Source organism: Geotrypetes seraphini, chromosome 6 (assembly GCF_902459505.1).
Source record: "Geotrypetes seraphini chromosome 6, aGeoSer1.1, whole genome shotgun sequence".
Classification (NCBI taxonomy): domain Eukaryota; kingdom Metazoa; phylum Chordata; class Amphibia; order Gymnophiona; family Dermophiidae; genus Geotrypetes; species Geotrypetes seraphini.
In genome coordinates, this window is record NC_047089.1 from 67,964,667 (window position 1) to 67,979,428 (window position 14,762).

Below are 14,762 nucleotides of genomic sequence, written 5' to 3' on the forward strand. Positions count from 1 at the left end.
TTCTTCAGGGGTCCCTAATAGTCCTATGATGATGGATACGCCGAAAAAACTGATATGTGGAGAGACAACCTCTGCTTGAAATCAAGGCAATGAAAAAAATTTAGTTGTTCATCTGGAATCTATTTTCAGACATTTCCAATTAGTTTCTAACTCTATACATAGGAAGCTCAATCCTGTTGAAAATGGACTCCTCAAGTAACTTGAAAAAGCATGCCATGTTTCTTATTTGAAGTAACATACTTATTCTTGGGATTGTTCCAGGAATGTAATAGGTTTGTTCTTGCATTTTGATTAAGAGCTTTGGCTTGAAATCCAACAAGCTCATGCATTTAAAAAAGCAGAAACTATATATATTTTTTTTTTTTGAAAATGCAAAACGGTATGGTGATCTGAGTTTTCTCTGGTGAAATATTGTAGCAGAAGAATGTCTCTTGGGTAACAGCTGTTTAGTAATTGATACACAACAGAAAATAATAGCGAACACGCATGAGGCGTTTCTGAAAGCAGCTCCATGGAATATGAAATGAATATCTGAGAATGAGTGTACTCATCCATTGTGCGTGAAGAATTTATTGTGCTTTCAGAGCAAGCAGAGTGTAAAGTGAACATTTAAAGAAACTGAAACCTGAATTGGGGGTGGGGTTGTATTGAAAATGTTCTACGGAAAATCATTAATTCCAGCATTCACTGTAAAGTACACAGTGAGACAAGAAAACTGAGGTGTCAGTGCCAAGCAATTATTCTGTGAATCACATGGAGAGGTAGAAGATCCTCAAGTACCGGGAAATGAAGTTGGAGACCAAGAAAATGTGTCAGAAAGATACTAAAATATGTCCTATCATTTTGGGCGCCACCGGCTTGATCAAAAATAATTTCCAAATGCACCTAGATCGGTTACCTATACATCTTACATCTTATGTGCCCCAAGGGGAAGCTCTCTTTCTCACAATGCAAGTTTTACAATGTGCATTCTCCAGTAAATTTGAGAGATTGAGATCAGACGCCACATACCATGGCAGGAGTGAGATTTGTTCATGTATGTCATAGTATGCTCAAAACTAACCCATTTGGGGAAATTGTTTCGGAGGCAACTGTGATACTGCCCAATTAGTAGGATTAGGCTGTGCTGTTTGAAAATAACAGAGAAACACCGATGAAATTTCCTGTTTCATTTGGTGCCATTTTTCCTATCTGAAACATAACAACAAATGTATCCAAATTACATTTCATTTTGATCTCCTAATTAGTGCTGCCCGATTCAGGAAAAAAAATATTTTGACTCGATTCAGCCTATTGAATCGATTTTCTTGCCCAATTGGGTATTTATTTAAAACATCCTGGTGGGTTTATTTTATAGCCTCTTCACCCCTTTTATAGCCTTTTCACCCCCTTTTCCTTCTCCTAACCACACTGGTGCTGTGGTGTAAACAAAATAAACAAACAAAAAAACCTTTTCCTCTCTCTGTTAAAACCTAGCTCACGCTCGCAGTCTAACACCAGCTCTGGCAGGATACACTTTTCAAATCTGACATATTGTAATCACAAAACAGAAAATAAAATTATTTTTTCTATCTTTTGTTGTCTGGTCATTATTCAAATCTTGTTGGTCCCAGGCTTTGGTTGTCTTCTGATAACTTGTTTGCCAGGGTCTCCCTTCTTTCTTCTTTCTCCATGCTAACCATCAATCTTCTGTCTCTGTGCTCCCTTTCCGTTTCCTTTCCCTCCCCTGGAGGTCTGGCATCTTTCCTTTTTTTTCATCTCCATTCACAGATCCACCTTTTCTCAACTTTCATCCAGCATCTCTCCCTCCTTCCTCACCACCCTAGGGTCCACCATCTCTCCCTTTCTGTTCTTTTCATCCCTAAATCCCATTGTCCACCATCTCTCTCCCTCTCCTCTGTTTTTAGACCCATTATTTCTTCCCCCCCAAAGTCCGGCATATGCACATCTCTTTGAACCCCCTCTTCCTCCCTCCCTCTGTCTACTTCTACACCAGGGCCCCCTCCCCTGAAGGTCTGTCCTCCCCTGAAGGTCTACACCCCACCCCTGAAGGCCTGCCTGTCCCCCCTGAAGGCCGGCACCCCACCCCTGAAGACCTGTCCCCCCCCGAAGGACTGCACCTCCCCCCTGTGTGTTCCTCCCTGACTTCCCATGCCTCCATTTACTGATTCTAGCATGGAACAGCCTACTATGGGGTGGCCAGTGCCAGGCTGGCACCCATTTCCCCGCACCCCTCCCTCTCTTATCAAGCTCCCACCGCCAACATAGGGTGGGTGGAGTGTGTCTGCTGGCTCACAATGCACTGCATAGCATTGCACAATATAGAGCATTGCTAATGACAGCTATCCAAAAAGCGAATCAATAATAAACCCATTTAAACTGACATGTTAATTGAAAAATTGAATAAAAGTATATAGTTGAAAAAAAAAAAAGGAATAAAGTTCCAGGTTTTACCATTTTACTTCTTTCCATTAATCAACATCTCCTCCCCCCAATAGCTACTGCATTAGAATAACTAGGCTTTAGTGCAATATCAGTGTGTTAGTTGTTAGTTCTAACACCAACCCTTCTTAAATGATAGCAAAGTTAAACAAGGTTGGAATATTCAAAAGTAAATGGTTTTTCTAAAATACCTCAGCCCCACCACTCCACCGCTATGTTAGCTTCAAAACAGCGGGAGATTTACGTGGCAACTCATCATAGGTATTAAATTTATCTAAATGCTGTGATAGTTTTACTAAATCATTATCATTTTTATAAACTGATATATTTTTATTGGTGTGTATACTTAGCTTTTAACCACACAGCTGGACCTGGGAGCCAGACCCGACATGTTTCGCACAAACAGTGCTGTTTCAAGGGTCTCCCGAGGCCGCCGTTGTCATCCGACTCACAAGTGCAACTTCTTTTCACAGAAGTTGCACTTGTGAGTCGGATGACAACGGCGGCCTCGGGAGACCCTTGAAACAGCACTGTTTGTGCGAAACATGTCGGGTCTGGCTCCCAGGTCCAGCTGTGTGGTTAAAAGCTAAGTATACACACCAATAAAAATATATCAGTTTATAAAAATGATAATGATTTAGTAAAACTATCACAGCATTTAGATAAATTTAATACCTATGATGAGTTGCCACGTAAATCTCCCGCTGTTTTGAAGCTAACATAGCGGTGGAGTGGTGGGGCTGAGGTATTTTAGAAAAATCATTTACTTTTGAATATTCCAACCTTGTTTAACTTTGTTAGAATAACTAGGGGCATTATATAGAGCAAGGGTATTTCGCAGCATTTATTTTAAGTAGGCATGAAATCAAAGAACGAAAACAAACACATAAGGTTGCAAATATTCCTATTCCCCTCCCCAATACTTCTTGAATTTGGCAAGCATGCAGCAGAAGCAGCGGCCGCACAAACCTTCGAGCAGGGACGACTGACAGCTTGACGTGGTCCTCGAGGAAGTGAAGAGCCGGCCCAGGTCCGAGTAGCTCTGGTGCAGGTACAGCCTGCAGAGATGATTGCCGGTACTTTAGCGATCATTGCAGGTTGCCATTGGCCTTAGGAGCTGTCTTCCCTCTGCCACAGTCACGCCCCTCCTCTAACGTCAGAGGCAGGATCGCGGCAGGGGGAGATAGCTCCTGAGGCCCATGGCAACCTGCAATGATCGCTAAAATACTGGCAACCATCTCTGCAGGCTGCTCCCTGCTGGAATCAGGTAAAAGGAGGCACGGGAGACCAGGGGGGAAGCCGGACACTGCAGCACTTCACGACTGACCCTCCCCCCTTCCCCCTCGCTCTCTAAAGGAGGAGAGGCAGCGGCCGGCCAGCAAGAGACAGCGCTGCCGATCCTGCTTTAGGGGGCGAGGGGGGAGGGTCAGACAATGAATCGGAAGGCCAATTTTTTTAATCGATTTGAATCGATTCACCTGAAATGAATCGGTAAATCGATTCGAATCGTGAATCGGGCAGCACTACTCCTAATATGTGCTAAATGGTTTGGGTGCACATTAAAACTGTTTAGCACATGCTAAATGACCCCCCCAAAAATGAAAACCAAACAACAGGCACCTAAGTTAATTGAAGAATGCCATCAGAAATGGTGAAAAATGTTGAGGTAGAAGTACCTACCAGCACCAACATAAAAGGCACCGGAATCATGCCTATTTAGGTGCTTTAGGTCGCCAAACGCCAAAGCAGACTTTTAAAGCAGCCAATGATATCGACACCAGACACAGAATCCGGTAGTAAATGTCTAAACAAAATAACGCAATTCTATAATTAGGTGCTTCATTGCAAATATAGATGCACAGAAAGGTAGCACTAATATTACAAAGAACCAGTGCTGTGGAGTCGGAGTTAGAACTGGAAACAATTATGGGTGAAGTTGGAGTCAACTCCAGCTCCAGCTTCAAAATAAAAACTTACATTATAATATAAGATAGGAAGCCACTTTAGACCGCAGAATGCCAAAGTAGGCATGGCCAACCCCTGAAGTGCCTCTGCACCTAGAGATTGTGAGATCAAATCCGGGTGCTGCTCCTTGTGACCCTGGGCAAGTCACTTAATCCTTCAGTGCCCACTATTTTGAATGTCAGCTTTGAAATGCCAAAGCCACAGAACGGCAGTATACAAGTCCATGTCCCAAGCAAGCTAATCTAAGCTAAGTGTTTGGTTTCATATTTTGATGTTGGCTTGAGAGATGATTAGTCTATACTGTGCTGCTATGTGCATTGGCCTTTTTTGGAGGCTTTAATAAAGAACAGTTTGAAGAATTTTCTAACTGGGAGGTTTTTTTTTTTGCTATATGAAGCTTAACTGAGGCCTTTTTTCTTCCATTTTTTTGAGTCTCCAAGAAAGTTGTTTAATTTTCAGTCTATGGCAATTGTATAGTTTTTGACTGGTCTCCTGTATTGATTGTGGATAAGTCTTTGAGTTTTTAGATATTTAAACTTATCCTTCCTCTAATAAATCTTAGAGTATACAAATCCCCCATTCCCATATTTTTATCATGCTTTGTAAATTGTATTTTGCCATTTTTGTCAGACTTTGCCAGCCACTGTGATAAAAGCTCCGACGCTCATAGGAATTCCATGAGCATCAGAGCTTTTACCGCAGCGGCCGGCGATAAAAAACCCTAACGCGGCTTGATAAAGGGGGGCCATAGTTAGGAAGTGGTTTCCACAATGAGGGTGCCAAGTAAAAGAAGACCTTCAATCGAGTATTCTCCCATCTAGTCCTCCTAGCTTCTCTGAGGGATGTTTGATTACAGAGACTCAATGTCCAAAGTTATAGACATCTAATCCAAAGAGAATGATAATGTTATCATCATTTATATAAAATGGATATCAGTCAAGATAGTTAGGGATTCCAGAATCAACAGTGATTCCTGACACAATGGGGTGTCCTGGTCAAATCATTTATTGTGTACTAGCAGAGCATGTACCACTGCAGTTTTGGTTAAAATCCAGGCTTATCAAGGCTGTTATCTCCTTCTAAATACAGTTAATACAGTAGATGGCCTAAGAATTCTGAATACTTGGATTGATTCATGATTTCAGTTCCCTTGTTCTATTTTGCCAGCTTAATTATGATTGCTGCAGCATATATTAAATCCTTCACCGAGCCTGGTGCCATGAAAAGTCTAACCATTAAATGCATTTTTCATGATTGTATTATGTGGTCAGTGCAAGGGAAATTGTTCCCTCTTAGGGGGTAATTCTATGAGTGCACCTGTATATAGGTGCTCAGAGGGTACCTATGTGATACCTTTCTATAAAGGAATTAGGTTCCCACTTTCTCTTACAGAATATAAGTTTAACAGATGAAATATATGCCTATATGCGCAAGCACTTACGTTAGCCATAGAGATAGTATAAGTGCTTTTACTTAAATGCTGATGATACACATGTAATTTTTAGTATTACAGTGTTCTATAGGTCATCCAGCAAATTCTATATATGGTGCCCAAATTTGCACACTCAACTTTGTTTGCACTCCCAAGATACACACACAAATGAATTGGATAATGAGCTCTGAACCATCAATATTTGGATGCTAACCACCAGTTATTGAGGTTTTTTGACACCCGTTAAAACTTGTATGTGCACCTGGTTGCACACTATTTTTAGGGCCCTCCTCTCTGCCACCCTGCTCCTTCCATATCAACCCCACCCCACACACTCTTCTCTGCCCCCACCCCGCTTCTTCTGCACCCTCACGTCATACTCACACCCTCCCTTCCCAACCCCTTACCTCTTTAAATCTTTGCCAGCGTGAGCAGTTTCTCCAGCTTGCTGCTCATGCTGGCATTGGCTTTCCCTCTGAGGTCACTTATTGGCCTCGTGACCTGGAAGTGATTTCAGAGGAAACCAGGCCAGCGTGAGCAGCAGGCTAGATTAGTTATTCATGCTGGCAAAGATTTTAAAGAGGTGCAGGGGGGCTGGGAAGGGAGGGTGCGAGTGTGGCATGGGGGGCAGAGAGTTGCTGGCACCCCCAAAAAGACGGTGCCCAGGGTGTTCATCTCCTTTCCATCCCCTCCCCTTACTAAGCCACTGGGCATGCTAAGGGTGTTACAAAATGTACGTTTACTTATAGATTATGGGGTAAGAGTGCACTCAGTTCTGGCACCAGCAATTGCAACAGGTTTCAGCAGGCATAAGTCTGGCACCCAAAGTTTGGCTGCAGGAATCATCACTAAGGGTAATTCTACAAAGGGTGTGTATTTTTTTCTTTTAGAATTGTGCTTAGCACTGATCTTTTCTGACACCCATTTTTTAGTGCAGTTTATAAAATTTCCCCCTATGGGTTTAATTGTGAGTTTCACTCAGAGTTTGCCTCTGTGTACATCTGTAAAATAAGCCCTAAGATATGCACATATGTACCAAATAGTGCTTAGGCACACTTTTGGCATGAATGTGCATATGTGCACAGATATCTATCTATCTATATATATATATATATATATATATATATATAAAATCAGATGTATGTATGTATGTTCCAGCGTAACTCCAAAACACATGGACAGATTTCAACTAAACTTGGTATACATATTAATTACTATCTGGGAAAAATACTGTGGGGTGGGAAGGGGTGACATGTAAAGAATCATTGAAAAAGACAGATATTGCTTTGACCAATGTTGTGAAGCTTGGGGAATGACGTCATAGCCACCAGTATATAAGGAAGTGCAGCTGTGGTGTGGTGAAGCCTTAAACTGAAAATTTGTGTGATGTTAATCTTCAAGTGAATGTTCCTCAAGGGAATTTATATCAGGGCAACGCCAGGTGATCAGCTAGTATATGTATATGGTTGAACTCTAAACATCTGAGGCTGTATGTGTAAATATGACTAGCTCATAATTATTTTGGTCCTTTAATGCTGCAGGCTAACAGGTTGGAAGCAAAGAGACAGCAACAAGAAATGCAAAGAAAAGTAGTTTATGAAGATGACAAACATATGTAAGTGACAATTACTTCTAATTTTTGATGTTTATATATAATACCCCCCTTTTACAAAACTGGAATGGATCTATTTTTGGGATCCTGCTGGGTATTTGTGACCTGACATGGCCACTGTTGGAAACAGTATGCTAGGCTTGATGGACCTTTAGTATACACTTCCCCCTCAATATTCGTGGGGGTTAGGGGCAGAGCTGGCCCGCGAATATAAAAAAATTGCGAATAACTTTTAGGGCCGACTCTGACCCACCCCCGCCTCCCTCTTGCCTCCCAGACCTCTCTCCCGCCTCCCTCCTGCCTCCCAGACTTCTATACAGCTTACCTGGTGGTCTAGCAGTGAAGCGGGACAGCAGCGCTCTTCCTACGCTCCTGCTCCAAGCAGAACCATCCACAAAAATGGCTGCTGAGTTCCTGCTGTAGTTTCGTGAGACCACGGGAACTCACAGCAGTCATTTTTGTGGACGGCTATGCGTGGGGCAAGAGTGTAGGAAGAGTGCTGCTGCCCCACTTCACTGCTAGACCACCAGGTAAGCTGTATAGAGGTCCGGGAGACAGGGGTGCTTCCGGGTTTAAAAAAACTCGCGAATAACTAAAGTTGCGAGTCTTAAATGCGCGAATCGGGAGGCCATCTGCAAGTCAATCAAGCAATTTTATTGATTTCCTGGTCTATTGGGGTTTTTTTATATGTACTGGTTTTAATATATTTGATGTTTTCTTTCAGTGCAAAGTTCTTGATCTTGTTCACTTCTAATTTTTTTTTACCATGGCCAATTATTTAGTTAACAGCCAGAAAAACAGGCTTTTATAGACATCTAAAGGAACTCTCCTGAGCATAATAATGAAAGCAGTTTATTGAATTGCCTTTGAGGCTGATTTCTAATTGTGTACATTAATCTATCTATACTGGCTGGCTAAAAATGCACAAACAGACTGTACATGGAGAATACATGTACAAAGTTTGGGGTTTTTTGTGTAAAGCTCTCTCCAGAGTAGGTTGTAACCCTGGTAAAACAGCATGTTTCCCGAGTCTCCGTTTCCAAAAGTATCTTGTAATCCTATCAGATGGGAGTTTTTGTACATTCACTTGTCATATTGTCATTTTTCAATAGTTTTGACAGACTTTCTATGTCTCCGTCTTCTACTGTCATCTCATTCATAGTTTATTGAGGTCTTGATGTGATGTACCACCTTTCACAAGCAATTGCAACAAGATGGTTTACAATTCAAAATGTAAGAGGGAGCAAATTGCAGGTTAACAACAGCTATAAGAAAAACAAACAGCAAACGTTAGAAATCAGACATATAGAATCAGTGTCAACCAAAAGACACAGAAACAACTACACTGACGATTCAGAAAGGAGAAAGTATAAGGACTAGGAAAACAGTGAAGGAAAGACCATCGCTCAGTAATCACATACAGCGTCTCCATATGCTCTGGTACAATAAAGAGATTTTGAAACTCTTTTTAAAGTCTTTGAGCCTGATTCTGTAAAGGCCACCGATCTCGGTGGCCATCGACTATGTGTCAAATCATGCATTAGCATTGCGGCTAGTCTTGCTGACAGATGCCTTAAATATAGGCAAGCATTTTGCAGGCCTACATTTAAGGAGTCTGGCTCATGTCTACGGAGACTTGTGGGGATGCTTAAGTACACCCAAAGCCACTTCTGGGCGAAAGCACACCCATGTCTCGCCTTGGGCATGCTTAAGCATCCCTATGCGTCTCCATAGATGCACCACAGATGCTTTCCTCGCAGAATTTTTTATAAAAACGTGTTTCCCAATTGACTGCCAAATTGCGGTAGGACACCTACCGCTGCCTAAAATCGGGATGCACAGTTTGAAAATCAGGCCCTTTGTGTGCAAGTGTGCCAGCAGTGTGCCCCAAAAGAGAGGGACTATAAAAAGTAAAGCTGTGTGGAGGTTGAAATGATATCATCATCTAGGATTGCTGCTTAACCTGGAGCACCACATGATCTGCTGTACAGGAAACAGAATTTGCAGGCATAAACATAAGAACAGCCTTACTGGGTCAGACCAAAGGTCCATCAAACCCAGTAGCCCATTCTCATGGTAGCCAATCCAGATCACTAGTACCTGGCCAAAACCCAAGGAGTAGCAATATTCCATGCTACCTATCCAGGGCAAGCAGTAGCTTCCCTCATGCCTTTTTCAATAACAGACTATGGACTTTTCCTCCAGGAACTTGTCCAAACCTTTCTTAAAACCAGCTATGCTATCCACTTACCACAATCTCTGGCAACACATTCCAGAGCTTAACTATTTTCTGAGTGAAAAAATATTTCCTCCTATTGGTTTTAAATGTATTTCCCTGTAACTTCATCGAGTGTCCCCTAGTCTTTGTAACTTTTGACGGAGTGAAAAATCGATCCACTTGTACCCGTTCTACTACACTCAGGATTTTGTAGACTTCAATCATATTTCCCCTCAGCTGTCTCTTTTCCAAGTTGAAGAGCCCTAGCCTTTTAAGTCTTTCCTAGCCTTTTTAGTCTTTTTAGGAGTTCCATCCCCTTTATCATTTTGTAGTGATGGCAGCTCCTGGACACTGCTAGTGAGGAATGAAAGCCCCATTAGCAAGAAGGTGGTGATGGGAGCCTGCAAGAAATTTTGAATCTGAGGGGAAATTTCTACCCTAGTGGCAGTATGGTACATGATGAGAAATAAAAGATGGTGGCAGGCGATGTGTTTTTGAAGGGTGGGGGGCAAATAAAGTTAAATCTCTGATGATGGAAGAAGATGATGCCACAAACTTTCAAAGTAGGTGTAAAAGCATTGAGGAACTTCAGCATGTCTTGGAAGAGGTGAATATCATAGAGTTATGGAGGGATCTCACGGACATTGGACAGCATGTGGTAGACACTGAAAACTAAATGGAGGAGCAAGCCATGGCAATGAAGGAATTGTAGAAAAGATTTGCTGGGCTGGAGTGATATTTATTATTTATACATAAGGAGCTATTTACATGCATTTGCATGTTTTGCATCTCATAACAATGTATTGTGACTCACACTGACTTAAATAAAGCTATATTAGGGCAAGACAAACTGCAATAGTGCCCTTAAGTCACATTAAGGGACAAATAATGTGGGTTATTTCCCTAACTGAGCTTGATAACTTTCCCTCAAACAGACCAAACCCAAAAGTAGAATTACAAGCTTGATTTATTTTGTAGAAGTGCTAATTGTTCTATTTTGGTTTCTCCATAGAAAGAACAATGACTTTTTGAGTAGACTCGAATCAGGGTTGTCATCCAGAAGGTCCTGTCAAAATGGTGGTGTGGGACAAGAATCTACAGCTTGGGTAAGCAAACGCATTTAGAATGCACTAAACTTAAGGTGACCATATGTCCCGTTTTGAATGGGACCATCCTGTTTTTAGATCCCCTGTCCCGTTGTCCCCATACACAGCTTTGGGACGCTGAAATGTCCCGTTTTCAGAGATAGCGTCCCGAAGCTGTGCATGGAGACAATGGGACAGGCGATCGCTGCATAACTGTGTAAAACACATAAAGTAACACGCTCTGTATATTTAAAATTTCTAAGGTTACTAGATGCTTGCGGCGTTATGCTTCCTAGAGTGGACAATTTAATTAAGACACATAGCGGAGGCTCTATCCCCTTTTAACAGCCCGGCCCAGAATGTCGCTGGAAAGGGTAATACTTCCAAAATGTCTGGAGATGGCAAACACAATAGAAGTGACCCCCCCCATACACACATTGAAGGAGCTTTGCTCATGCCACCCACAGACCTAGATGCCACCCTCTGACCTAGATGATGCTGAGGGTGTCTTCCCTCCCCCTCCAAATAACGCAAATCAGGAGTGGAGTAAGCCAGATCTCTTTTTGAGCCACACAGGAGCAGCCCCTGTTGCCAGATGTGTAATAATTGTTCATATTTCTAAGATCGGTAATATGAATAACGCAGGATCGTACAATAATTCTGAGCTGAATAATCAGACTTCCGGGCCGTCCTAACTTTGCCTTGATTTGTTAATTTTATCTACGTGCTAAGAAAGGGGCGGTCCTGAAGAGGAGAGCTGGTAACTGTGATGATGTCGGCAATGTGGGGCATGCTCCCTTGTTATAGCCCCACGTCTTCCTTACATAGAGAACAACAATAAAGTAACGTGAGATGAGAGAGTGGAAACTACCCGAGAAGAATAAACATACGATAAGCAAAAGAGCGAGGGAGGAAAATGTGTTGAGTTGGGAAGCTGCAGTGGAGGAGAGAGCCCGGGGTGAGGTGAGGACAGGGACTGGTTTCAGCTGTCAGGATTGTGTCTCCAAATGGGCTATTTATGATCCTACTACCACTAATCATTTCTGTATCACTACTAGACTAGGCGAATGGAAGAGAAGCTGACCTCCTGGCAGTCGAAGGGGGGGAGGGGAAGAGAAATGCTAATATACCCAATTGGGGGGGGGAGAGAAATGCTGATGCACCCAATTGGGGAGAGCGAGGGAAGGAGGGAGAAGGAAGACCAGGGAAGGGAGAGGAGAAGAAAGAGAGATGACAAGACAATGGGAGGGAGGGGAAAGAAAGGAGACACCAGACTATGGAGGGGGAATGAAGGGAAGGAGACTGATGCCAGACCAGCAGCAAGGAAGGAGGGAGGGAGAGAAAGGAAGAAGAGAAAATGCCAGATGAGGGGGAGGGAGAGATAGAAGAGAAGGAGAGCAGAAAGATGCCAAGGCATTTGGGGAGAGAAAGGAAACTAAGGAGACAGATGCTAGACCAGAGGGAAAGGAAGGAGAGGAGAGGCTTCGGCGGGCAGCAAGCAGCAGCGGGTGCCAGTCTGGGGGGGGGGGGGGGGCAGGCTTTGGCGCTGGAGTAAGGGAGGCAGACAGGCATGCTGACTTTAGTACGGCAGGGAGGTAGGCTGGCAGGCAGTGAGGGGGACCAAGGTACAAAGAAGAACTCACACTGGATCTGGGGACACTAAGGACATAGGAAGGAGGCACTGAGGGCACTAAGGACACAGGAAATTGCACTAAGGACATAGGAAGGAGGCACTGGGGGCACTAAAAACATAGGAAGGGAGGAAATAGAAAGGGACAATTGTTGGGCTTGAGTGCAGAAAGAAAGAAAGGATTCACAGTCAGAAGGAAATGCAACCAAAGTCTCATGAAATCACCAGATAGTAAAGGTAGGAAAAATGATTTTATTTTCAATTTAGTGATCAAAATGTGTCAGTTTTGAGAATTTATATCTGCTGTCTATATTTTGCACTATATTTGTCTTTTTTTCTATAGTTACTGAGGTGACATTGCATATTTTAAAGTCATCTGCCTTGACATCTTTGAAAACCCTCCAAATATAAGTGATAATTAACATTTTCTCTGCGTTTAGTATGCTTTGTGTTTTGTTTTTAAAAATTTTATGGTTACCATTATGAAATAAGATATTATGTGTACATGAAAAATGAATGGAAGAATTGGGGGCGGGATTGGGGGCGGGACTGACAATTAACAGATGTCCCGTTTTGTTGAAAAAAATAAATGGTCAGGTTAAGTATACTCTTTCTGTGAGCACCACTGTGATCACATCACTTCCCTTCTCATTAAGGAACATCGATTTCCTGTTATAGTTCGCATTAAAGTTAAGATCATGCTATTGGTTCATTGTGTACTTTATCTGAGCACTCTGAGTCAACAAGAAGAGAGGAGTCCAACATGTCTGCAGTGAACAACCAAAAAAGAAAACTGCAGAACAGATGTACTTGATGCAGGCACTTTATTAAGTCAATCAAAACGTTGTATTAAAAATGATCCACCTTTTGTCCTTGGATCCCGGTTTCTCTAGGACAAAAGGTAGACCATTTTTAATACAATGTTTTGATTGGCTTAATAAAGTGCCTGCATCAAGTACATCTGTTCTGCAGTTTTCCTTTTTGGTTTTGGTTATCTGAGTCAGGGCCGCCATCAGGGTAGTACTACCAGTCCTGCATTCAGGGGCCCGGAGCTAACAGGGGGCCCGGGCCAGTAGCGTACCTAGGGAGGGAGATGCACCCCGGGTGCACAGGAGAGAGAGCTGAACGGGGACGATGGGAGACCCGCGGTGTTAAATATAACTCGAGCCGCGAGGCTCGTCTTCTACTCCGACTGCCCTGCCGCTCACACAGCCGATCGGAAGTCTTCCCCGACGTCAGCGCTGACGTCTTCTATTTCCTGCCTGTCCTGCCACGCACACATAGCCAACCAGAAGTCTTCCCCAACTTCAGCGCTGACGTCGGAGGGCGGGCTTTGCTTAAGCCCTCCCTTTGACGTCAGCGCTGACGTCAAAGGGAGGGCTTAAGCAAAGCCCGCCCTCCGACGTCAGCGCTGAAGTCGGGGAAGACTTCTGGTTGGCTATGTGTGCGTGGCGGGACAGGCAGGAAATAGAAGACAAGCCTACGCGGCTCGAGCTACATTTTGCTGAGAAAGTTGCTAAGATGGGCTGGGAGGCAAACGGGGAACACAAAAGGGGGAGGGAGTGCGTTTTGGACACAGAAGGCATGGACTTGGGAGAGAGGAAGGGAGGGAAAGAGATGCTGAGGTGGGGGAGGGAATGAGTTTTTGGACACAGAAGGCATGGACTTGGGAGAGAGGAAGGGAGGGAAATAGATGCTGAGGTGGGGGAGGGAATGGGTTTTTGGACACAGAAGGCATGGACTTGGGAGAGAGGAAGGGAGGGAAAGAGATGCTGAGGTGGGGGAGAGAATGGGTTTTTGGACACAGAAGGCATGGACTTGGGAGAGAGGAAGGGAGGGAAATAGATGCTGAGGTGGGGGAGGGAATGGGTTTTTGGACACAGAAGGCATGGACTTGGGAGAGAGGAAGGGAGGGAAATAGATGCTGAGGTGGGGGAGGGAATGGGTTTTTGGACACAGAAGACATGGAATTGGGAGAGAGGAAGGGAGGGAAAGAGATGCTGAGGTGGGGGAGGGAATGCATTTTTGGACACAGAAGGCAAGGACTTGGGAGAGAAAGGGAAAGAGATGGTTGTGTACACGGGGAATAAAAGAAAGGAGAATTTTTGGTCATAGGGAGGGAGTGAGGTACATACAGTGGCATACCAAGGTGGGGGGCGGTCTGCCCCGGGTTTACGCCCCAAGGGGGTGCACAGCTGGCCACCCTCCAGTGTTCTCCCTAGGCTGGCAAACTGCGTCTCTTTAGCCACTTGAGTGCCACCACTGCCATTGGGAACAGGCCGGTGTCAAGTTCTCCCTGCTTTTCCCTGTGGGGCCGACCAACTCTCGCCACCTGCGTCAATTCTGACGTCGGAGAGGATGTTCTGGGCCAGCCAATT

The 14,762-nt window shown here is 43.8% G+C and overlaps 1 protein-coding gene across 1 annotated transcript in view; it reads left to right on the top strand.

Moving 5' to 3' along the window:
- The window catches only part of EPSTI1 (epithelial stromal interaction 1), a 74,995-nt gene that overhangs the window by 29,196 nt on the left and 31,037 nt on the right, over positions 1-14,762 (top strand). The window contains exons 6-7 of the mRNA XM_033949955.1: positions 7,381-7,454; positions 10,682-10,775. Of these exons, the coding sequence (XP_033805846.1) occupies positions 7,381-7,454; positions 10,682-10,775 (168 nt within the window). The remainder of the gene's footprint in view (positions 1-7,380; positions 7,455-10,681; positions 10,776-14,762) is intronic.